Genomic DNA, 23,306 nt, shown 5'->3' with positions numbered 1-23,306 from the left:
GACACCAATTAGCTCAAATCCATGGCCCCTGTTTTTTGACTCCTTTGCAAAGGGAAACTCTATGTGCTGTATATAGGCCCCTCACTTTTATATACAGATTAAACCTTTCTCCCAGCCTCCTTTATTCCAAAAAAAACAATCCTGCCTAACCAACCTCAGAAACAGTGCATTCAGCACTGAGGTAAGAGAACCCCAAAGGTTTATGACTCTCCAAGGAAAGAAATTTCTTATCTCTGTTCTAAATGGCATGGTTCAAATTCTGAGACCATGCTCTTTGCTACCAGATCATATAGCAAAAGGAATCTCACTACTTAGTAGTCCCTCTCAGAATCACACACACCTCATCAAGTCAATCTCCTCTGAACAAAATTTGGTCAATCTTATACAATTTCTCCTCCAAAGGCAAATTCCAAAATGCACTGACTCCACAGCTATACATCTCTCCTGAGGTAGAGGCGCCAAAATCTGCACACAGTGATCCATGAGGTCTCTCCACACCGTGAAACAATCACAAAATATTTCTTGTGCATCAACCTCCTTGCAATAAAAAGCAATAGGCCTTCCCAATAAATATAATTCATGTGTCTCCTGAACCAGCCCAACAAAGGGCAGCAAGGGCGGGTGCTGGGTTTGTGTTTACCCTTCCCCCATCTTTTTCTTGCTAGTAATCTATGAACATCTGGTCTACAACTTCACTCTCCTCCCTGAATGCTTCCCAGTACTCTGACACAGTCCACTTTCCTACCCCCTCACACCCACGTCACATCTCAGCACTAAACTTGGCCATATCCCAATTTAGAACTTCTATATCTTGTCTGTCCCTGACCATATTGACACTAAGTCTAACTAGTGCCCTCTGACTGCCATCCTTTCCATCTGCCCGATTCATCCCCCAATATCCAGTGTGTTCTTATGCTCAAATGCACAAATTCTGAACCTTTCTGTAAAAGTTAGTTTCTACTGCCCTTCTACTTTTGCAGTTCCTCCAGCAGATTGTGTGTTACTGCAGATTCCAGCATCTGCAGTCTCTTCTGTCTCCACTACAATGTAGTAGCCTTTGAGCTGCACAATAGTGTTGATCTAATATTACTGACACATCTCACTGTTATGGTTAGCAGACTGACTTTTACTTGATATGATTTGCATTTTCAACCAGTCAACCAAATTTAGTCAATATGGTCTTGACTAGTCATCAAGTTTGGGTTTTGTTCCAGTTAATTACATAACACATTGATAAACATACCTGGCAAGCAGAAAGAAATTCAGCTCACCAGTGTTTGGCACTTGTAAATAGTCCAGAATGGGAAGATTACTGCAGCCCAAGTTTAAATATCCAGAGTATGAGGAAACACTTTCCTGCTACATATACAGAAATGACTACTTAAATAAATGCAGTCAAAAAAATCATTGCCTTTGATAATAGAGTTAAACAATTTCAATTTAACATTCATAAAAATCCAAACAATTTCACTTCTGTCAAGAGTGGAGATTGCAAGTGTGGATATGCCGATAACCCAATTTGAATAGGTTTCATATGCAATTTTACTGATAATATTAATTGGTTAAATCAATCTAGGGACTTTTTTTAAAGCCATTTCTTTCATGCACAATGTATTACTTTTAATCTGAAATATTCAATAGTGCTGTCAGGAAAAACTGCAAATGCAAATCATCCTGAATGCAGCACTATGCCAAGTTAAAGGTACAGGGTGTGAAATCAGTCTTGGGCAGATACACAATGTTCTACTGACCACTTGAAATGCTTAATGCACCTATTTTAAAATACTTTATTCTTTAGAAATCAATACAATACATATGATTAAATATTATAGCTGTAATGTGCACTTTGCTGCTATACATAATGTTCTCTTTATTATTCAGTTACATATAAATTTATATAGGAATTCAATGGAAAAACTCATAGGAAATAGATTTATCAATAGAATCAATCAATCATGGTTATTGTAGCATTCACTGACAGAGGGCATTTATTTCACTAAACCAAAAGCCCCCATTTTTGTTTGAGAGCCCCAAGCTCCAATGACACATATTGAAGTATTGACGGTAAGGTAATGCTGCAGAGTCAGAATGTCAAGGTCAGGAAAGTTTACAGGGCAAGGACCTGGAACCTCGTTGCTGCGTCTGAAACAACAAAAGAAACAACAATCAGCATTGGTGAGTACAGGAACATAGGACAATTAGTGCTGGTCAATGAAATCTGCCCATTATCCCAAGGAAAGCTGCTACCCAACAGTGGAAAGCTTAGAGGGGAATCAGCTATCTCTAATACGCACAGTTTTTTTTCTGTTTTACCATGCTTCACAGCATCTGATGACTATTTTCCAGTAACAGGATGTTTAGCTGAAAATCCTGTTTCAAAGTAATCTTTCCTCAATAAGGCAATAAATGCACCCATTTTGTCCCAGCTATCTTAGGGCTTTAAAGTGTAAAATATGCTATGGGATGCTGAGCCTCACAAACCAAGCCTGCATTAGTCCAAGCTGTAACACTTCACAACAACAGTACAAGAGAATTAACCCTCTTTGTTGGGGAAGGCTACACTGAAGTGCTTTTGTTTCATCTTTTAACTCTGGTGGAAAATGATTGTATTGGGAAAAGAAATGGAAACTGTTCACAACAGAACAGCTTGCATTCATTTCCCAGGAGTAGGCGAGGCACAGGAAGGGTCACCTATTTTGGACGTTACTCTAGCGTGACAGTACTTCTGGAAGAAATGAAAAAATGTGGGATCCTGCTGTGCACAAATCAGCTCTCTACTTAAGTTACAACAGTGACTTCAGCTCAAACATACTTTAGTGGCTATAAAGCCATTTGTAATATCCTGTGGTTGAGAAAGACGCTATAAAATATTCTTATGCAACAAAGTATGGTAATGAATCTGATATAAAGTTCTACAAAAGCAGTGTGAGATAATCAATGTTTCTGTGACATTAGCTGAAAGCACTATCTTATGCATCCAAGTGTAGATGTTGGTCAAACACCTCATCTGAATGACAACATCTCAGACAGCACTGCGCTCCATTTTTTGGCATGCCGGGTTCAGCTGAGATGACATGCTCAGGTCTCTGGTGGGAGAACTCATGGCTTTTGAACTTGGGAATAGAGTCCCACTATGCCAGGTCCCATTTTTCAGAAATGTCCCAGCTAAGAACTAGATTTAAGACTAGTATTACCTGCCAGCTGAAAACAAGTATCAAAATCTGTTAGCTGCAAGCATCAAGATAAGGTCCGCATGATAAGCAATATGCTTTAATTTTTTTTTCCAAATCCTCAAAATATATGAAATAGAAGCGTGAATGGACTAGTCTACCCCTCTACCTTCAGTAAAATCCTTACTAATCTTTTACCTCAGTACCACTTTCCTGCACTAACCCTCTTATCCCTCAAGTTCCTTAATGTTGATCAGCGGTTAGATTTTTGAATATTAAATTCATGTGGATGGACTTGTGATACTGATACTCCATTGAATGCATATATTTTAAGATTCAAATGATAGCAGCTCACAGCATTTCAATGTTTGGTCTCGTACAAATACAGCAAGAGGTAAAGTACAAAACAAAGTCAAATCATTACAATGTACTGCCAAAACTTCCCTCTCTAAGCTTTTGATTGCCCATAATACATGGAGAATGAGAGAAGAATTTAAGTTAAAATTTGCCTGCTCCTGAAGTCATCTGAAATTCAAACTAGACGCCTTGATTTTATTAATTTAACGCTTCAGTGAATTTCACTGATGTCGGAGAATTATCAGACGTAGTTGACAGGCAGCTGGGGCAGCTTAGCAGGGAATCGTTCATGATTTACACACATAAAAAGAAAAAGCCTTCATCTTCTGACCCCCCCTTCCTCCCTTCTGCATTTTTAAATGTGGCCCGATTTTCAATCAGAGCCTTTTAAAAAGTAATTAACTTCGAGATTTGCTTTGCTTTGGATTATTTTTGTTTAAACCGTGGTTACCAATTACATAATAGGCGAATGGGGTAGGAATTAAAAGTCCAATTGTGGCAGGGGCCTGATCTAGTCATTAAGATGACCAATGGAGTGTTTTAGTAGCACTGCACACATAGCCAAACAAATTTAACAGCCATAAATGCTTGGTAACTCTAAATTAGCTCCTACAATTGCACAATGCCCATGATTTTAATTAAAAATATAGAAGTGGAAAATTATTTTCATATATTAGACTAGTCCTAAAGGAAGAAATCTTTTCATCCCAAATGCAATAGAGGGAACATCCTGCATGGCTCACAGGCCATTGGCAAAGTTACTGTGCAGTCCTTCACACCATAATTACCTGCTGCTGTTGACGACGAAATTCTTCCTCACTGGCAGCAATAGCCTGAGCCAAGGCCAAGTCTTCCTGCTCTTGGTGACTAAGTATGGGATGTACAAGATCAGGGGAGAGAGACCGAAAAGTGCAACTTTATTATGAGAAAGGATGTATCACAATCATACAGATTCAAGCCAAAAGTTGAGTACAACATACCGAACTAGGTAACACTACTAAAAATAGATGGAATATAAACTACTGAGTTTATGGCAGTGAAGCAGGCCACTTGGAGCTGTTTATAGTTTACGCACATACAAGTTACATTATTACATATTAATCTTTGTCTGATTACACACATGAAGAGCATTTAAATTAGACAGAGTGGAGTCACATAATTATAACATGCAGCCCCAAGCAAAATGCTACTGAGGCTCCACAGGCAGCTTTACAACACCAGCTTTCAAAATGTCTCACACAAGCTAAGAGAGAAATCTAAAGTTGGGACAAAAATAAATTGTGGTCGCTGGTAGACAGGAAATCTGCCTCATCAACTAACTTCCGTCACATTCCTCCATACGAACCTGCTCCAGCTGACAGAACAAGGCAGTGCAGGCCACTGACTCTATTAAAAAGGAGCCAGCAGGAGATGCAGAGCCTGGGTCTGAGGCAGATGGACTGGCTCTCCTCAAGGCGTTTCATCCTAATGGTCAATCACAAATACAGAACGAAGAAAGAGGCTCTCTCTCCTTCCTTTCTAATTAAACAAAATTAGAATGAAATTAAGACATGAAGACTACCTGAAGGATAGAATGTAGTTAAGACATGTTTGCTACCTCATCCCTGATTTAAGTGTTGGCTCACCTTTGCATCTAAGTCAGTGTGAAAGTTAGAACCTAGAGCATGTAATGTTTTTCCTTCTACTTCTCATCAAACAAAGTTCCATATGCAGAGTCACCTTGCAACTTAGCATCCAGGAATCCCAAGGGAAGCTACACTATGACCTTGGTGTTCTTTGTGCGCTAATACCCCACTGAATCACACTGAAAATGGGGTTTTAAAATTGCATTTAATCTTCTTAGTGCTACTGCCAACCTAGAACATCCTACACTGGTTGAAGCAGTTTTCCGTTCTTCGCTCAAATGGGGATTCTCTTCCACCACACAGGATAAAGTCAGCTTTGCTTTACAATTGCATCTTGCTTCAAATCAAGATCCAAAATCCTAAGCAACTTTCTGTTTATGGTACATTTTAAGTCATTGGGGCAATATGGAATGGAGCACCAAGGACCAAAATCTGCACAAAGAGATCTTGATTTCAAACGCACAAGACAGCCGAAAAAACTGAAGGTACATAGCCTTCTTGAATCCATAGATCCATTACACTTCTCAGTGGAAACTGGCAGAGCACACCATTAATCGCCTTCCAGTCCCTCCTGACATGATAATGAGAAAGTGGGAACAGTCAAAAGTGATTCAGTTCACTGAGGCCCAAAAGAACATTGTTTAGTTGTCCACAAAAAGTACAGGGCCACAATTAGCCTCAAGCCATACAATGCACATCTTATACTATCAACATGAACTTATTACCATTGTTGTGCTGCTGATCTTCACCCCATTTGCAGCCACTTACCGTATAGTTAGTGCCAACTGCAAATTCTGATGCATTATTTTATATTTAGCTTTCAGGGATACACTTCAACCAATGTTGCTCACTCCCAAACTGTTTCACACTGAAGACAAAATACAGGATCTCACTTCATATGAAAATGAAATGGTGCACCCTTGATGGCTCAGTTGGCAAGTGGCAATGCTTCACTTGAAACCAAGTTACAAGTATCAGCAAGGACTGGTCTTAGTCAGGCAAGCAACACGCAAAGCGCTGGAGGAACTCAGCAGGTCAGGCAGGTTCCATGGAGGGAAATGGGCAATTGATGTTTCGGGTCAAGACCCTTCATTCAAGGGTCTCGAGCCAAAACGTGACTGTCCATTTCCCTCCATAGATGCTGCCTGACCTGCTGAGCTCCTTCTGCGCTGTGTGTTGCTCCAGATTCCAGCATCCGCAGTCTCCTGCGTCTCCTTAGTCAGGCACATATGTCAAAAATACCATCAATGCTTCTATCTCATGGGAGGAAGGGAAGGAGGAACAAAAAGAAACTTCTTGTGCCATGGATGCCCAGATATTATTGGTAGTTAATGCCCATAATTATAAACATGTCATAATTCTGATAGAACTTTTTTTTTTACCTGGGAGCTGCATTTCTGGAAGATTCAGCTAGTGACCTCTCCAAAGCTCTCTGCAGGGCTTGCTCTTCAGTCTTTAAAAAGATCAAACATAGGCACATACACTAGAAATCGGTGGTAAAAAATAAACCCAACTCAACAATCTAATTAATTGCACATTAATTTGCTTCCTTACTGTGATACAATTTCTGTAGCTACAGTTTAATGCAGCTGAATCAGAACAGTAATTTGTGAAACACCAAGCTTCCTTTCAAAAAGTGTTCTGAATTTACAGCTCCATATTGCAATTTTCAATCTTATTATAAAATTACTTTAAAGTTACAATATTTCTCAATTTATACTGAACTCTGGAGCGTCTCCACATTATGAACGTACAATTAGTATACATTTGGCAATCTGGCTGCAATCGCAGTTAATGTCTGGGGAATATTCTGACATATTATCAATAAGGAAGGTGCAGCATTGCCTGTACTAATGGGCTAATCAGCCTGCCACAATCAGACCAGAGACAGCAAATACCGACATAGTGCCAAAACCTACAGCTGATGTACTGACATAGTCATGCTAACAGAATGAAACCATGTAAATTAAATGGAACTGTGCTGAACTTACTAATTTTAAGCATCTATTGTATGATTGCAGGGTCAGGCTTCCTTCACACAAAAATAAAATGCTACAGATGCTATAAGGGTTCAGTTATTCTCTCCTTTCCTAAATTTATTTCTTTGCCAGATTACTATTCCTTCTTATCTTGCACAATTATTTTATCAATCAATTCAGTTTCTTCTTCTGATGAAAGGTCATCAATTTGAAATGTTAACTCCATTCCTCTCTCCACAGATACAGTCTGATCCACTGAGTACTTCCAGCATTTTCTGTTTTTCTTTTATGTTTCCTTCTTAACCAAATGTCAACACTACCTATATCACAATTGCCCACGTCTTTACAGAGAATGAATTTTAACTAGTAACTTTCCAGCCCTGACTCAGGGGACCATGTACTCATAAAATAGGTATACACTTCAGCAGCCACAATTACTGTGGAATTCGAGGTTATAGCAGATCACTTTGGCTGGCTCTTCCCAATATGCTCATTTCTAAGGTCCCATCAACTGGCTGAAATACAAATCATGCCACTAAATTACAAGGCAGAGAACAGAAGCAGGTCATTTCCTGTCCAGATGGAAACAGCTTAGGCCATTTTTACAGCCCTATTTACAAGCATTTTAAAGGGAAATTCCATTACATCCTAGAAATTGAAAATTCCACCAACAATCAGATCCATGACCATTGTGATTTAAATTGCTGGCTTCATGTACCCAACAGATCAGCATCTTAGGGAGGAAGAGAAATTAATGATTTGTAGGCACAGCTATTCAGCAGTCCCAGGGAAGGTTAAATTCCCAGCCACTGACGATGTATTTTCAATGTTTGTTGCATCTTTTTCAGTGATAGTTTCAATTTAATCCAATCCAGTGCCCTGAAGTTTGAAAACTGGAATTCTGACCATTACAGCCATGTTGTCAATCCTTCTTTGTTGCAGAGAGTCATTTCAATTTTGTTTTATATAAAAGATTATAGTTTTAGGCACTGCACCTGGTTGGGCATCCATTCAACAAAGAAGCAAAGGGCCCTAAAACCATTCAAGTGGTGGGGAGGAGGGATAGAAGTGAAGAAGGGACATCCAGGATCAAAATGAGACAGAAGGTTTCAGGGAAATTCTGAACTTCACATCTGATCGATCATCTTCCACAATTTTAGATATCTCTAACATGATGCTACCACTTAGTACAACTTCCCCTCTTCTCCCCTTCAAGCTCACTAGCATTCTTCTTGTAATATCAGATAATTCTGCAGTTATCCCTCCAAAATACCATCTCCTTTCACTATTACCCTTTTTGTCATTTAATCCAACTTGCCTTCCATCCTATCAAAGACCTCCATTTTTTCCCCTCCTCCTCCTCTGTACTTCATTCAATCAGCCAATCTTAAGTACTAACTCAGTAACTCTCTCCATGAATAATGTCTGACCAGCTGAGTATTTCCAGCATTTCTTGTTTTTTTAAGCTGCAATATTTTGCTTTTGTTCTACTTTTATATTGTAGATCAATGAACATATGTGCGCTAATTGCACTAAGAAGATACTTAGTGCTTGTTCACCATATTGGAACCACAGATTGATACAGTCCAGGAGGCCATTCATGATGCCTATGCCAACACTTTAGTAGAAGCCATTCATCAAGCCTACACCAAAACTATAGTCCCACACCCCCACTATTTTCCCATACCACTGAAAATTGACACGAAATTTTACCAGATTTGCTTAGACAATAATGCATAGTGAATAAACTAATGTTTGAAATTGATAAGGTGTTCTGCATGCTTTTACACAAAAGCACATTGTATGCAAGATTCTATTGGTATTGGTTTATTATTGTCACTTGTACCGAGGTACAGTGAAAAACTTGTCTTGCATACCATTCATAACAGATCAATTCATTACACAGTGCATTCAGGTAGTACAGGATAAAAACAATAACAGAATACAGAGTAATGTGTCACTGCTACAGGGTAGACATTAAGCTACCTACAATGCAGGTAGACAATAAGGTGCAAAGTCATAACAAGGGAGATTGTGAGGTCAAGAGTCCATCTCATCGTTTAAGGGAACCATTCAATAGTCTTATCACATTGGGACAGAAGCTGTCCTTGAGCCTAGTGGTATGTGTCCTCAGGCTCCTGTATCTTCTGCCTGATGGGAGAGGGGAGAAGAGAGAATGACCCGGGTGGGTGGGGTCTTTGATTATGCTGGCTGCTTCATTAAGACAGAGTATAGACAGAGTCCATGAAGGGGGAGGCTGGTTTCCATAATATGCTGGGCTGTGTCCAAAACCACCTGCAGTTTCTTGCAGTCCCGGGCAGAGCAGTTGCCATACCAAGCCGTGATGCATCCAGATAGGATGCTTTCTATGGTGCATCGATAAAAGTTGGTGAGTGTCAAAGGGGACATGCCAAATTTCTTTAGCCTCCTGAGGAAGTAGAGGTGCTGGTGAGCTTTCTTGGTCATGGCGTCTACGTGGTTGGACCAGGACAGGCTATCTACTGCATCTGCAACAACCATATTTGCCAAGCTAGAAGGCAATATAACAAGTCACCATAAACAATCAGTGGTATTGTGAAGTTAGAAACCTTCTGAATGTTTTCAGCACATTTCTACCCTCAATATTCCCTTCACAAAATAGTTACCCAGCAACATTTACGTTTTCAGAATAGTCATGAAACCCTGAAACAACAGTATCTATTGTACATCACAAGTTGTTGAACTCACCAATCCTGCTTGCAGAGATGCAGATGTAGGGATGTTTCTTGGAGGGTCACTGTCAATGATAAAGCACAGGATTATTTGCTAATCTCAAAGATATTTGGACTTCCAAGTGTGACAGCTGCCAAATCAGACAAGAAGTGGTATGTACAGTCAATTGCAATACGAAGTGTACTGATGTAATGAAATGATCTGCACAGATGGCATGCAAAACAAAGTTTTTCGCTGTACCTTGGTACATGTGACAATAATTTACCAAGGCAGGCAAGCTGGGAAGGTCTCAAAACTTGACCTACGATGTTAGTTGATCTCGGGCAGGAGTGCATGACTGACACGGAAATGGTCTCAACATCCTTGGATTAATGAAGGATGTGGAAGGCATGGGGAAACAATGTAAAGCAAGTAAAAAAAAGTCTGATAGCTTAATGAAAATACTTTAACTACACGTGGCCTTTGAACAACTCTTTCTGAAATCCGTCATAAGGTTAACCCTGTACAGCACGAGCACAATGACAGTTTTCAGTAGGAGATGATACTGGTTGCTCCCCTCACTGTGCACAAAATCCTAATTTTACAAGTACTGACAGAGACAATTCATATGGACATGTAGGAATAAACAAGATATCAAGCCAGGGAATTGGACCTACTATTCCCCAGTAAAGAAAAAAGCTGAAGCCTATGATAGACTTTGCTTTTGTATACAATGCCCAGTTTTGTTGTACAATGCTTACACCACTCTGACAGCATTAAGTCCCTTGTATTCTGTAGACGGCACACACTAAATAATGAATATTTAGTATGGTGGCAAGGGTACCAAATGGGCTGTTTTTTTTCCAGGATAGTGTCGAGCTTCCAGGATAATGTTGAGCTTCTTTTCTTTTTCAATCTTTTTAATGAACTTCAAATTAATTCAAATTAATATGCATAACATTAATTATACATACGGTGCAAAGAAATCGGGATAACAATAACAGTTAATATATATACTCACAAGGAGTAAAATATATAACCTAGACCTCCTGCTCTCTTGCTGAGTGTGATACAAAACAAAATTGAGAAGAAATTTAATTATATGAAAAGAGAACTCCCAAGTCAAAAAAAAATAAACAAAAACAAACCAAAAACTTCAAAAAAAAACTAGACTGATATTTCTTCAGTTAAAAAAAAACATTATTATGTCGTTAGCTCCACTCCTCTATATTCAAAGGTTATTGAAAGGGATTTGAAAAAGGTCTGCTTATATTATATGGAAATACTGAATAAATGGACTCCAAACTTCCTCAAATTTAAGTGAAGGATCAACAGTACCACTCCTATTTTTTTTTCTAAGTTTAAACATGTTATAGTTTGAGAAAACCATTGAAATGTGGTAGGAAGTATAAGGTCCTTCCATTTAAATAGAATGGATCTCTTGGCCACTAATGTAAATGTTGAGCTTCTGAGTGTAGTTGGAGATGCTCTTATATAGACAAGTGCAGTGCACTGCTAACCTATGCCCTGCAGATGGTGGGAAGGCTTTGGGGTGTCAGGTAATGAGTTATTCACATCAGGATCCACAGCTTATGACCTGATACGGCAGCCAAAGTATTAAAATATGTATTCTTGGTCAAATGCGAGTCTTTAAGGGACAACATAGTGTATAGAGATGTCCAAAGTAGCTGGAAACTTGGTCACTGATGAAGCACAGGAATGCACATGAGGTCAGAAGAGAAGGACAGATCTCAACTCAGCTACCCACCCTGCATACATTTCATATCCTTTAATACCCATTACTAATCTTATTGAAACTCATCAATACCAGTCCAACTCTCACCTGTTATAATGTGGGGGTGCTGATGTATTCAGTCCATTTGGTCGACTGCTAGCTGCGCCTTTGCTTGTAGATGGCACTACACTGGGTTTTGGTGTTCCCTGAGCTCTCTTAATGGCAGCATTACTTTCAGAGAGAAAAAAGGTCAATTAAAATGTGGTTATTTCACAGATCAAAATGTTAGTTGTCACAGATTTTGCATTAGCTACATCCTGGATCCTCAGTATCACCAAAAAGAGGGCTGACCTGCACAACTTAAGTAACAGTAGAATCTGATGCCATTTCCCCAATTGTGTAACAGTGTAATCACTGTAGATTAAGAAACTCTTTACAAAACTTCAAACTGAAAGCTGCAAGTCCACAAATTATCAAAGTTGTTTATTGTCAAATGCACAAGTACATGTATGCACAGGTGCAATGAAAAACTTACTTGCAGCAGCATCACAGGCACATATCATATAAGCAGCATTCACAAGGAAAACCTAATTTCCCTCATAGATGCATGCCACATATCAAAGTTAGAGCCTCCAAACATATTTCAGTTATGCCCTTTTTGTCCATCAGCTCTCCCTGGGGCTGATTTTATACCACATTTTTTTCCCGCTTTCTCTGCTTACTGCTTAATAGTCACAGTTGGTACCTTTTTGAAAACTATAAATGGATATGGCACCAATCACTCAAGGATAAAACATTATAAAAGCAACCTAAAGGCAAACAAGGGATGGCAGCAGCCAAGGTAATGCAGCTATTCTTCAAGGCAATCTACCAAATGTTTAAACACATCTAACCAATCATCAAGCACAGGTATACCCAAGAGGAAAGTTCTTTTGAAATAACAAAATAGATTCAGTCCAAAGCTACTTAAGCAAATTGAACAAAATTACCTACCCCGTACTGGCTGGCCAGTGTTGTTCTGTTTACAAGTGTCAAGTAGATCAACTGATCAATGACTACTAACATTTCACTTTCTAGAGTAAAGCATCTCTAGTGAAGTCAACTAAACTACATCAGCCATAAACCAAGATATCAGAACCCAAGGGTAAAGCAATATTTCAGAACGATAGGCTTCAACAATCCTTCAAACACCAAAGCCAAAAGACAAGAATCTCAATTTGAGAAGAGCAAGTGCTTTCTGCAGAAATAACATTCCTTGCCTTGCCTCATTTCTGAGTTCTGCCAAGTACACTTTAAGGCAAGGTAGCTACTCGTTCAACAGTTATTCTTGTGCCATCATACCAGAGTTGGGAATCTTTTAGATCAGAAGGTAATGAATGAGCAAAGACTGCTTGTGTAGGATTCTACTAGTTACATTGTAAGCATCTTCAGAATTAGTTAGCTCAAGAAAGCCAACCCACTAGATTACCTTCTCACCCATTAAGCCTAATAATGGCAAAAGAGTCATCTATGGTTCCTTACCCTGCTTTGGAGAGAGGCTTTCCATCAGCCTCACATGCATGATCCAAGGGGTGCCTGTGCTTTAAGCAGAAATTTAAGTGACACTGGTCACATGTCACTTTGATCATCTCTTTCTGTTTGCACCCTGACTTCGAGCACTTGTTCGTAAAAATCTGAAACACATTTATTTTATTAGGTCACATTCCAAAATAATTAACTCATGCTTCTATTTAATGTTATTGCAGGCACACAGAAAAAAAATCAAGATAATCAAACTAAGTCAACATGGATTTCCATTTCACAAAACAAGTTTGACCAACTTGAAGTTCTTTAAAGTTACATATGCTATGGATAAAGGGGAAGCTGTCGATGTACTATACTTAGATTTCCAGACAACATTTGGTAAGGTGCTATATGAGAAAGGTTATTGCACAAAATAAAAGCTCATAGTGTAGCAGATAACATTTTGGTATGGATAGAAAATTGACTGGCTAACAGAAACAGCAGGCATAAACCGGCTTTTATCTGGCAAGATGCAACAAGTTATGTGCTACAAGAATCTGTACTGGGGCTTCAATATTTTATAATTTATATAAAAAACTTAGAATAAAGGCACCAGAGGTATGTTCCTAAATTTGATGATGGCACAAAATGGGTAGGGAAATGAGTTCTGAAGAGGGTATCAAAGAAATATTGATAGGTTCAGTGAATGGGCAAAGTTCTAGCATGTGGAGTATTATATGGGAAAATTATCCATGATGGCAGGAAAAATATATTAAAAATAATTCAAGTGGTTGCAGACTCTGAAACACAGAAAGATCTAGATGTCCTACAGCATGATTCGTAAAAGGCTTCCATGTAGATACAGTAATTAGGAAAGCTAGCAATATTATAGTTTATTGCCTGAGGAATTGAATACAAACATAGAAAGGTTATCCTTCAGTTATGTAGGAGATCGGTGAGACTTCATCTGGAGTGCTATGTGCAGTACTAGTCTCCTTATTTAATGAAGAATACTAATAGGTTGTAATGATTCCAAAGGCTTACTAGATTAATACTCAGAAAGGGTAGGTTGCCTTAGGTTAGACAGGCTAGGCTAGTATCAGTGGAATTTAACAGAGCAAATGGCAAATTGAAACATACGAGATCCCAAGTGGTCCTCATGGGGTGGAAAGAATGTTTCGTCTTGTGTGAGAACCTAGAACTAGAGGGTCACAGTTTAAAAATAAGAGGGAGTCCACTTTATACAGATTTGTTCACTTCACACAAAGGGTGGTGGGTACATGGAACGAGCTGCCAGAGGAAGTGATAGAGGTGGGTACAATTACAACATTTAAAAACATGAATAGAAACAGTTTAGAGGGATATTGGCAAAACACAGGCAAATGGAATCAGCCTAGATAGGACGAGTTGGGCTGAAGGCCTGTTTCCGTGCTGTATAACTCTATGCATCTATAATCTAAACCTTGGGAGCGTGAGAAGCACAACATCAATGCTTTCACAAAATATTTTTGAGATGCAGTCATTGATAGGAAATGCAGCAGTCAATTTTCACAGAGCAAGCTCCCATTCAGTTAACAGATAAATTACTAAATATTCTACTTTTTTCCCCCAATATATAAAAATGATGGTTGTTTGAAGGATGACCATCAGCCAGGACACAGGGAGAACTCCCCATGTTGAAAAAGGGTCACAAGATCTCCTCATCAGCTCCAACAATGAAGCATCATTGACTGAATGGGATTTAAACTAAGGTGAGAGAGCAATGATTGAGCTAACACCTTACAGCTTCAGATACAGCACCAGATACAGCACCCAAGCTCACCTATGAAAGACACAATTTCAACAAGATTCTGGATGACAATTTATTTCAGAGTGGTAGAAAAGTAATTGTAAGATTTATAACCTAATGAATATAAATTGAGAAAAATGGACTCACCTTGCGTTTTTTCTGGGCAGGATCAGATTTACATTCTCTGTCTATGTGTTCACCAACACGGATGTCTGGCATTTCTCCCCTTCTGACAGGAACTGGGGTGTTACACAGAGGACACACGGGTACCTGTATGTCCTGAAATGATTTGAGTATATATTAAACTTAATCCAGTTGATGGTCCCCTTTAAATCATTGATACCACTATTTGTTTGCCAAAGTATTAAGAATCACCAACTTCTCCAACAAAAACTATTAGGCAAACAAGAAACTAAAACAAAAAAATCTTTAGTAAAATCCTTCCTTGTTTCACCTGCAAAACTTCCAACCCCTTAAACAATTTTTGCAGAAGGGAGACAAAATGCATGCCTCAACTAGAACCGCTGTAGTTCCTCATGAATTAACCAAAGACCATCTCAAATATGATTTGAACGTACGTCTGTTAGAGACAAATCCTCTTCTTGATTGAATCATAGAACAGTACAGCACAATACAGGCCCTTCGCCCCACAATGTTGTGCCGACCTTTAAACCTCGCCTAAGACTATCTAACCTCTACCTCCCTCATATCCCTCTATTTTAAATTCCTCCATATGCTTATCTAGTAATCTCTTGAATTTGACCAATGTACCTGCCTCCACCACCGCCCCAGGCAGTGCATTCCATGCCCCAACCACTCTCTGGGTAAAAAATCTTCCTCTGATATCTCCCTTGAACTTCCCACCCATTACTTTAAAGCCATGCCCTCTTGTATTGAGCACTGATGCCCTGGTAAAGAGGCGCTAGCTGTCTACGCTATCTATTCCTCTTAATATTTTGTACACCTCTGTCATGCCTCCCCTCATCCTCCTTCTCTCCAAAGAGTAAAGCCCAATGCTTTCCAATGATTACTGCTGTAAATAGCATGTGGATGGACTTAGATTTGGTTACAACACTCTTGCTAATCAAATAATCAAGTTCAAGACTCACAGGAAGAAATGTCACTTGGGCAAGGTAGCAAAGGACTGTTGAGATTGTGGAAATTAACTGCACCAGGGATCTAACATCCTCAGGTAAAAATGAAAGGAAAGGGAGAAAAATGAAAATCATTCAAAAAAATTATACAGATTGTACTTTTCCGGACAAATTTCAGGAGAACAAAAGAACATAAATAGAAACAGGAGTAGGCCATTTGGCCCCTCATGCCTACTCTCCCATCCAACAGGAAAATTGCTGATTTTTTTAACCTCACTTTCTTGCTCTAATCCTATCTCAATTCCCTTAATATCCAAAAATCTATTGATATTAGGAAGACAATGAGTTAGAGGAAAATCTTAGAAAATAGAACAGTTTAATGCAAAATTAAACGAAGGTCCTCTTTACAAATGTGAACGTATTTGCAAACATTTCAGAATGGCACAAAAACCTTTTTATAAGAGGAGGTGCACTTATGCTGTGCATAGCTGATGTGGTCCTTGCAGAAGATCTGTGCGCATGCATCACACTTCATAGGAAGAAAATCTGAAAGAGACAAGACTGATCTTAACAACACAAGAAAGAAGTTGATTTAGTACCCAAAGGCATTACGCAAATCCACCTTTTCTATATTATGTCTGTAACCGAATAAACAACTAACAGTAACACCAAGCCAAAAGTGATATTATGTAATCAAAAGCTAAATCAAAGCCAAGTGTTAAAGAGCAGCTTAAAAGTATACAGGAGGTAGATAAGTTTAATAAGGGAATAGCAGAGTATAGGACTTGAACAGGTGAAAGATTGCCTAAAGGACTTGGGAGGTTCAGAAATTGGGAGGGGAGAGGTCATGGAAGGCTTAAACAATCAGAATAAATTTTAAAAACAAAGATCAATACACTGATGGCGACACATGAACAAAACTTGGCAGTTTATAACAGAGGTACCCAAGTATGGTCCACAATTAAAACATGGGAGCACCTTTAGCAGAAAGACTCCACCAGTTCAAGAGGGCGTCTCACCACCAACTTCTCAAGGTAAACTGAGGCCGTGCCATAAACTCCAGCCTTGCCATAAATATTCACATCCCAAAAATGAATAAATATTTTTTAAAAAGCCCATCCTCTTCAATCTTCTGCTGTTGCAAAAAAAAGTCAGTTGGTGCCAACATCATGAGGGGAAGGGGAGAGGATCAGATGAACAGTATACAGGACGGGCAGGTAATTTTGACAGGAGGGGATGGGGGAGAGATAGAGAGGAGGAAAAAGTCAGGAAGGAGGGCAGGAGAGGAAGAGAGCAGAGCAGGTTTGGAAATGACAACTGAGGCTGAGAAAGAGTCCGGGAGAAGACTAGGTTGTGGGAGGAGTGAGGGGGGCAGTGACTGGTGAAGAGATGGGAGGAAGGTAGGTACCAAAAATGGAAGAGGCGTGAATTTAGAAAGCAGATGAAATAAAACCTGGGAATAATTTTTTTTTGGCAAGATTTGTTTATTCTTTGATGCAAGGCACAAATAGGTACTGTATGTGTCGAAAGAGAAAAACAGGAGAAAAATGTGTGTATAAATATTGGTTAAGAAAACAATTAAATCTGTGAAGAGGGATGATATGATAAAGATTTACAGATAAAGCAATATTGGTTGAACTAAAGAACAACATAGGGCTAGTCACATCGGTAGGAGTGAACTACAGGCCCGCTAAGTGTTAGAGGGAAATAGGCGAGCAAAGGTACATTTCTGAGACTCCAAAAAGAACAAGGCAGGTAGAATTGGACATTTCAACTAACCACCTTCAACTAGTACAGTTTTCTTTGTAATGATTCAGAAGTGGCAGAGACAAAATGCATGAATAATAATCCAATTCTGGACAACCCCCTCCACAAACAACATTCATACAAGGTATCTGCCCGACACACCACCCCTCACTTTACAGGCATCTGCCCAACAGCACCTTCCACCCTACCCTGACACTTTCTTCTTACAATTTTATCATGCTTATCCTACAAAGCACAAGTGGGTGATGCATGCAACGTAAATTATATATAATTTTTACCCTTACCCAGCCGTTTGCAGGAATTTTCAGAACAGTGTTTCCCCAGGTCTGGAAACTCCATTGTCAGACATGCGTATCCTCAGTACAACTACTCAGGCACTAACACGTCCAGATGTGAATTTGATGTGCTTGTTACCTGTAATAGTGAAAGAGACTTTAATTATTACTAGGCAATCTACACTGGTGTTGTCTATTAGGATACTGAACACAATGTCAGAGACAAAATGGATCAGTTAGATGCAATGGATCACATTTAACAAAAAAAATTACCAGAAGCTAGAGGAGAAAAGGTATGGAGGTTTAGCAAAGGCGACTTAAAGCTTTGTTGAAGGGAAATCAAGTTGACCATATCCTATCTTCTATAGTGATAGGATATGCCAATTGAAAGACTAATTGGGATACTGAAGTTAGCCTGCCGTTATGAAAACACAGAACAATGAACGATGAAGCTGATCCCAAAATGTTAAGTGTAATAATATTATTAATAAACTGGCCACAGACACAACCAAGGATGATAGCATGACAGAAGCGTGAAAATATGCCTCCTATTGCAGGCCGTCTAGGATAGAGAATATCCCTGTCCAAACAAAAAGTGAAGAAGTAGTGCCAGCAGGACAAGTCCAGAGGACTTCAAAAGAATTCCATTTTGCATACACATACCCTAGCATTGGAGTGATGGAAGGGTGAAACCCACCCATTGAATAATGTATTCAGGAGAGAGAAAATGGAGTAAGGAATGAACAAAGGCATGAGCTGATTTGTATTAGGGTGGGAACCCTAAAGAACATGGGATGGGTGGAGGCAAAACTGAAGGTTGCAGAGAGAATGAAGTCTAAAGTTTAGGCATCTCCATAAACAGCCAACTAATCAGCTTATATTAAAAAAACCTGAAACCTAACCTTGGGAGTTTTAATCTATTACTAGAATTGGCATTGTTACTATTTCAGTCAATAAATAAAAAGCCTAGACAATTGATGGTAAATTTCCCCCAATTTCAGTTTACAGTTTCTTCATTACCAACATCAAGGTATGAGACACAACCTTGGTAATGCAGAAATTGTAAACTGAAAGTAAGGGAGAGTTTTATTTAATCCAAACAGTTGAGCGCTGATTAATGAAAAGGGGTGATGGTGGGAATAACGAGTTTGCCCTGGCTAACAATTATTTTGTCTTCAGACCACCTATTGTTTCTTAGTGTTCTATTCCACTTTCCAACTGCAGAAGCAATCAGGACTCTCACAGCCAAGTGACTCAGCACCTGAAGAGAGAGCTTTAAATCTTTATTTTGTTTGCTGGCAGGGCCAGTAACAACTAAAGTTTCAAATTTAACAAACATGTTTACAGCAGTCCTGTGGTTGAAAACTAGTGGAGCTGGAAGTACCAATGGGAATAAAAGCAAGTGTTTACTGGATATTAGAACTAGATCCAGCAGTACTGTTAGAGGTACGACTTACATTTACTCTTAACTCCCATTTCTGCTATCATGTGCTGCTGCCAATTTTCACCAAACCAATGCATGCTTCTCTCTACCTTGAAAATGCGCACAAAATCTATGACTTGCAATTGCAAGTCATTTCAGAAACTAAACAACATGGTTATTTCAGATTTGCAACCATTCACAATTATCTTTTTATTTGTCTGTCTTTACAAGTTCTCACAATATTAAGACACCAATGAGAAAGGTGGTGGGATAGATGGAGTTTCCTAACGCCCAACCACCTCGCCCGTGAACTGACAGGCATTAAAATCTGTACCCACAGTTCCTAAACAAAAATATTGTGGGAAATGCAGAACACAGGCCAAACTGGGAAGAAAAATATTATGGTATAAAGTCACTGAACCATTCTATGAATCAATATAGTTGACCTTATTTGCAACTAGAATCAGATTAAAAGTGATTCAACAAGACTGCATATACTACAGGTAATGTTATGACCAAAGCAACCTGAATGTGATAGTCTAAATGAATGCAAAGCTATTTTCATATTGCAAAGACAAATGCAGTAAATGTCCTGCAGTGATAAAAAAAAAGACAAATTTTCACTGTTAGAAATTTCATATTTCTCAGGTTCATTATCAAATCAGCAAGAGCCTGCTTTTGTTTTGCAAGCATGTGGTGAAACTGGCGTCCCAGCAAGGGCACTATTTCAAACCGATGACAAGATATTCACAATATTACTAGTAATTTCCCACGTTAACCTGGAATGCCTTCACAATGTGCATCAAGCAGTTAGAGCGGACATGAACTTTACATCAATAAAAAAATAAGTTGCAGATCCTGGAAATCTGAAATAAAAAACAGAAAATGATGGAACTACTCAACAGGGTAGGCAGCATCTGTGGAGAGCATTAACGTAAAAATCATTAACTTGAAACATACATTATTTCTCTCTCAACAGACGCCATGCATTTCCAGCATTTTCTATTTACAAACTTTACATTTACCTTTCATCACTGAAATTAGAGGGCACATCCAGCTCCAAATCAAAATGTATTTTTTTCTAGCCGTCAATAAGAGGCCATCACATCCAGACAGTAACAAGTATGCTGCCATCTCCAGCAGTCATCAATTAACAACTTTTCTTGGTGCAGGAAGAGGGTGACCACTTGGTGAGTGGTCACCCTCTCTATTCAAGGTTGCTTTGTTAATGATGATTTCAGGAAGATACAGAATATGAAAGTTTTTAAAAAAACTGCAAATATTAGAAATCAGAAATAAAAACAGAAAGTGCTGGAAACACTCAGCAAGTCAGGCAGCATCTGTGGAAAGAAAAACAGTCAAATTAAAGGCTGTAGACCCAAAATGTTGACTGTTTCTTCTTCCGCAGTTGCTGCCTGACATGCTGAGTTTTACCAGAATTTCCTGTTTTTTTTAAGAATAGGCACATTGTAAAGCAATACCAGGGCAAACATTCACAGACATTATGTTGCTGCATCTTTCAAAATTTCCTGAATTCTGAAATATCAACAAATTGGAAGGCAGCAATTCCAACAATTATTTAAGAAAAGGAGATGGTAAGTAGGGAACTAGACACCAGTACTGAGCTCTCAGCTACTAATTTATTTTCTAGAATTTGGTACACATTTGCAGTGCGTACAGCAAGATTCTGGGCTGACAGATTTTGCAGCCACTAGTCCAATGGCTGTTCACAGTAAATGGCCTCTATGAACTTCACTACTTCCTCCATTCCCAACTCCTCTGGCATTTAACCCTTTCACTAGCCCCTCTAGATCCGACCAACCACCAACACCCACTTCCCAGAGCAACAGACAATCTGCTGGATGAACTCAGCAGATGGAACAGCACCTGTGAGGGGAGAAGGAACTGTCAATGATTCGGGTCAAAACCCAGTCCTGAAACATCGACAAGTCCTTTCCCCCCCACAAATGATGCTCGACCTGCTGAGTTACTCCAGCAGATTGTTTGTTGCTCCAGATTCCAGCGTAAGCAGTGTCTTCTGTACCCACTTCCCAGATCTTGGGACACACTGTCTGATCCAGCTCCCTGATCCTCCTCCTCGCTCCTCCCCAAACCCCAGCGCCCCGATCCTCCTCCTCTCCCCTCCAACCCCCAGCTCCACAATCCTCCTCCACCTCTCCCCAACTCCCCAATCCTGCTCCTCTCCTCCCCACCCCCCCAATCCTCACCCCCCGACTCCAGCTCCCCAATTCTCCTCCCAACCCACAGCCCACGATCTTTCTCTTCCTCTCCCCCAACCGCCAGCTTCAAGATCCTCCTCTCGCCCCTCAACTCCCCGATCCTTCTCTCTCTCTGCCCCAAGTCCCTACCGATCCTAGTCCTTGTCTCAGAATCTATCCCCTCCCTCCCCACCGACCCCTGCCTCTCCCCTCCAACCCTGCCCCGGACCTCCACCACCAGACCTCCCCCCATCTATCCCCGGCCCTACCTCCACCCCCGACCCACCTCTACCCCACCCCGGCCCGACCCAACCTCCGCCCCTGGCCCGGACCCTTCTCTGCCCCCGGCCCCACCCCGGACCTCCGGCCCTACCTCCACCCCGGCCCTACCTCCACCTCGGCCCGGACCCCCCTCTACCCCCGGCCCTACCTCCGCCTCCGCCCCGGCCCGGACCCCCCCCCCCTACCCCCGGCCCTACCTCCGCCCCGGCCCGGACCCCCCTCTACCCCCGGCCCGGACCCCCCTCTACCCCCGGCCCTACCTCCGCCTGCGCCCCGGCCCGGACCCCCCTCTACCCCCGGCCCTACCTCCGCCTCCACCCCGGCCCGGACCCCCCTCTACCCCCGGCCCTACCTCCGCCTCCACCCCGGCCCGGACCCCCCTCTACCCCCGGCCCTACCTCCGCCTCCACCCCGGCCCGGACCCCCCTCTACCCCCGGCCCTACCTCTGCCTCCGCCCCGGCCACCACCTCGAGCTCCGCTCCACCCAAACCCCGACTCACTTTTATGACGCCACAGGCCCGGCCTCCGGATAGCAGGTGTCCGCCTCCGAGGCCGGCCCTGCCGGCCGGCACTCCACGCCCTCCACCCACCTCCCTCCCCTCTCGCCACCGCCGTGAAGCGTCGAATCACTTCAGCGCTTATCGTCATTTGTGGAGGGAGGCGGCGCCATGCTGCCAGGCGCGCCATGATGACGTAAGAAAACAGGAGCCATCGGCCTCCCTGCGCTGACGCGCCTTGACGTCACGGCCCAGCTGACGGGCGCGGCCCGGGACGGGACTGGTCAGCGACGGAGGGAGTCCCCGCTGCCCAGGGATGGCGCCCAGTGACCTGGGTTCATGGTCAGTCTGGTTGCCATGCCATTCCTGCATAAAATGCACCCTCACTCAGTATAAAATAAAACATTCACTCAGTTCAGCGTAAAATGCATCGTCATTCAAGCTGGAATAAAATGCATCGTCATTGTTTTTTCCTGTACAACGCGTATTGTCACTCATTCCAATGTAAAATGCATCGTCACTATCGCTTGTGTAAAATGCAGCGTCACTGCTGTTCCTGTATAATTTGCACCATCATTCCTGGGTAAAATTTTACTGTCACTATTAATACTGAATGAAATGCACTGTCATGTTCATGTGCCTGCCATGACTCATTTGGTGTAAGTTTAACTCCCTCTAAGTTGAGCTCAAAAATCCTTAGGACAGTATTGAGGGTGCAGTACATACTGGCAGGGGTGGTGGAATAAGTTGTTGAACTGTTATGTACCAGCAACAATAGAAACACAACCAGCTATGTTTAAATGTTAGACTATTTATTAGTAACTACTTGTAACAATAAAGAAAAAATGTTAGATATCAGACGTTAACCAAAATAAACCGAAGTGTGTGTGTGGCAAGTT

At 40.9% G+C, this 23,306-nt stretch overlaps 1 protein-coding gene across 6 annotated transcripts; it reads right to left on the bottom strand.

Annotated features, from left to right (window-relative positions):
• Nucleotides 1-1,150: 1,150 nt before the first annotated feature.
• Nucleotides 1,151-22,560, bottom strand: zfand2a (zinc finger, AN1-type domain 2A). Of its 6 annotated transcripts, none has more exons than XM_052021479.1 (10): nucleotides 22,411-22,559; nucleotides 17,995-18,124; nucleotides 16,395-16,489; nucleotides 14,997-15,128; nucleotides 13,079-13,230; nucleotides 11,666-11,788; nucleotides 9,859-9,907; nucleotides 6,535-6,605; nucleotides 4,316-4,394; nucleotides 1,151-2,142 (listed from the first exon to the last, which is right to left on the bottom strand). In XM_052021479.1, the coding sequence occupies exons 2-10, from the start codon at nucleotides 18,047-18,049 to the stop codon at nucleotides 2,098-2,100; spliced, it is 801 nt and encodes a 266-aa protein (XP_051877439.1). In that variant the 5' UTR covers nucleotides 18,050-18,124; nucleotides 22,411-22,559; the 3' UTR covers nucleotides 1,151-2,097. The 6 variants fall into 6 exon arrangements, with proteins under 6 accessions (XP_051877439.1, XP_051877441.1, XP_051877443.1 ...); XM_052021481.1 differs by lacking the exon at nucleotides 22,411-22,559 and adding an exon at nucleotides 22,354-22,405; XM_052021483.1 differs by lacking the exon at nucleotides 22,411-22,559 and adding an exon at nucleotides 22,058-22,076.
• Between the last annotated feature and the right edge of the window lie 746 nt (nucleotides 22,561-23,306).

This window comes from Pristis pectinata, chromosome 8, assembly GCF_009764475.1.
Source record: "Pristis pectinata isolate sPriPec2 chromosome 8, sPriPec2.1.pri, whole genome shotgun sequence".
Classification (NCBI taxonomy): Eukaryota; Metazoa; Chordata; class Chondrichthyes; order Rhinopristiformes; family Pristidae; genus Pristis; species Pristis pectinata.
This window is presented reverse-complemented; position numbering and strand designations above follow the sequence as displayed.

Excerpts from the sequence above, each read along its gene's own strand:
- zfand2a (XM_052021479.1), bottom strand. The coding sequence starts at position 18,049 with ATGGAGTTTCCAGACCTGGGGAAACACTGTTCTGAAAATTCCTGCAAA. Across the intron at positions 11,789-13,078 it reads AAGCCTCTCTCCAAAGCAGG|TAATGCTGCCATTAAGAGAG; the intron begins GTAAGGAACCAT and ends TCTCTCTGAAAG. Across the intron at positions 6,606-9,858 it reads CATCTCTGCAAGCAGGATTG|ACTGAAGAGCAAGCCCTGCA; the intron begins GTGAGTTCAACA and ends ATCTTTTTAAAG.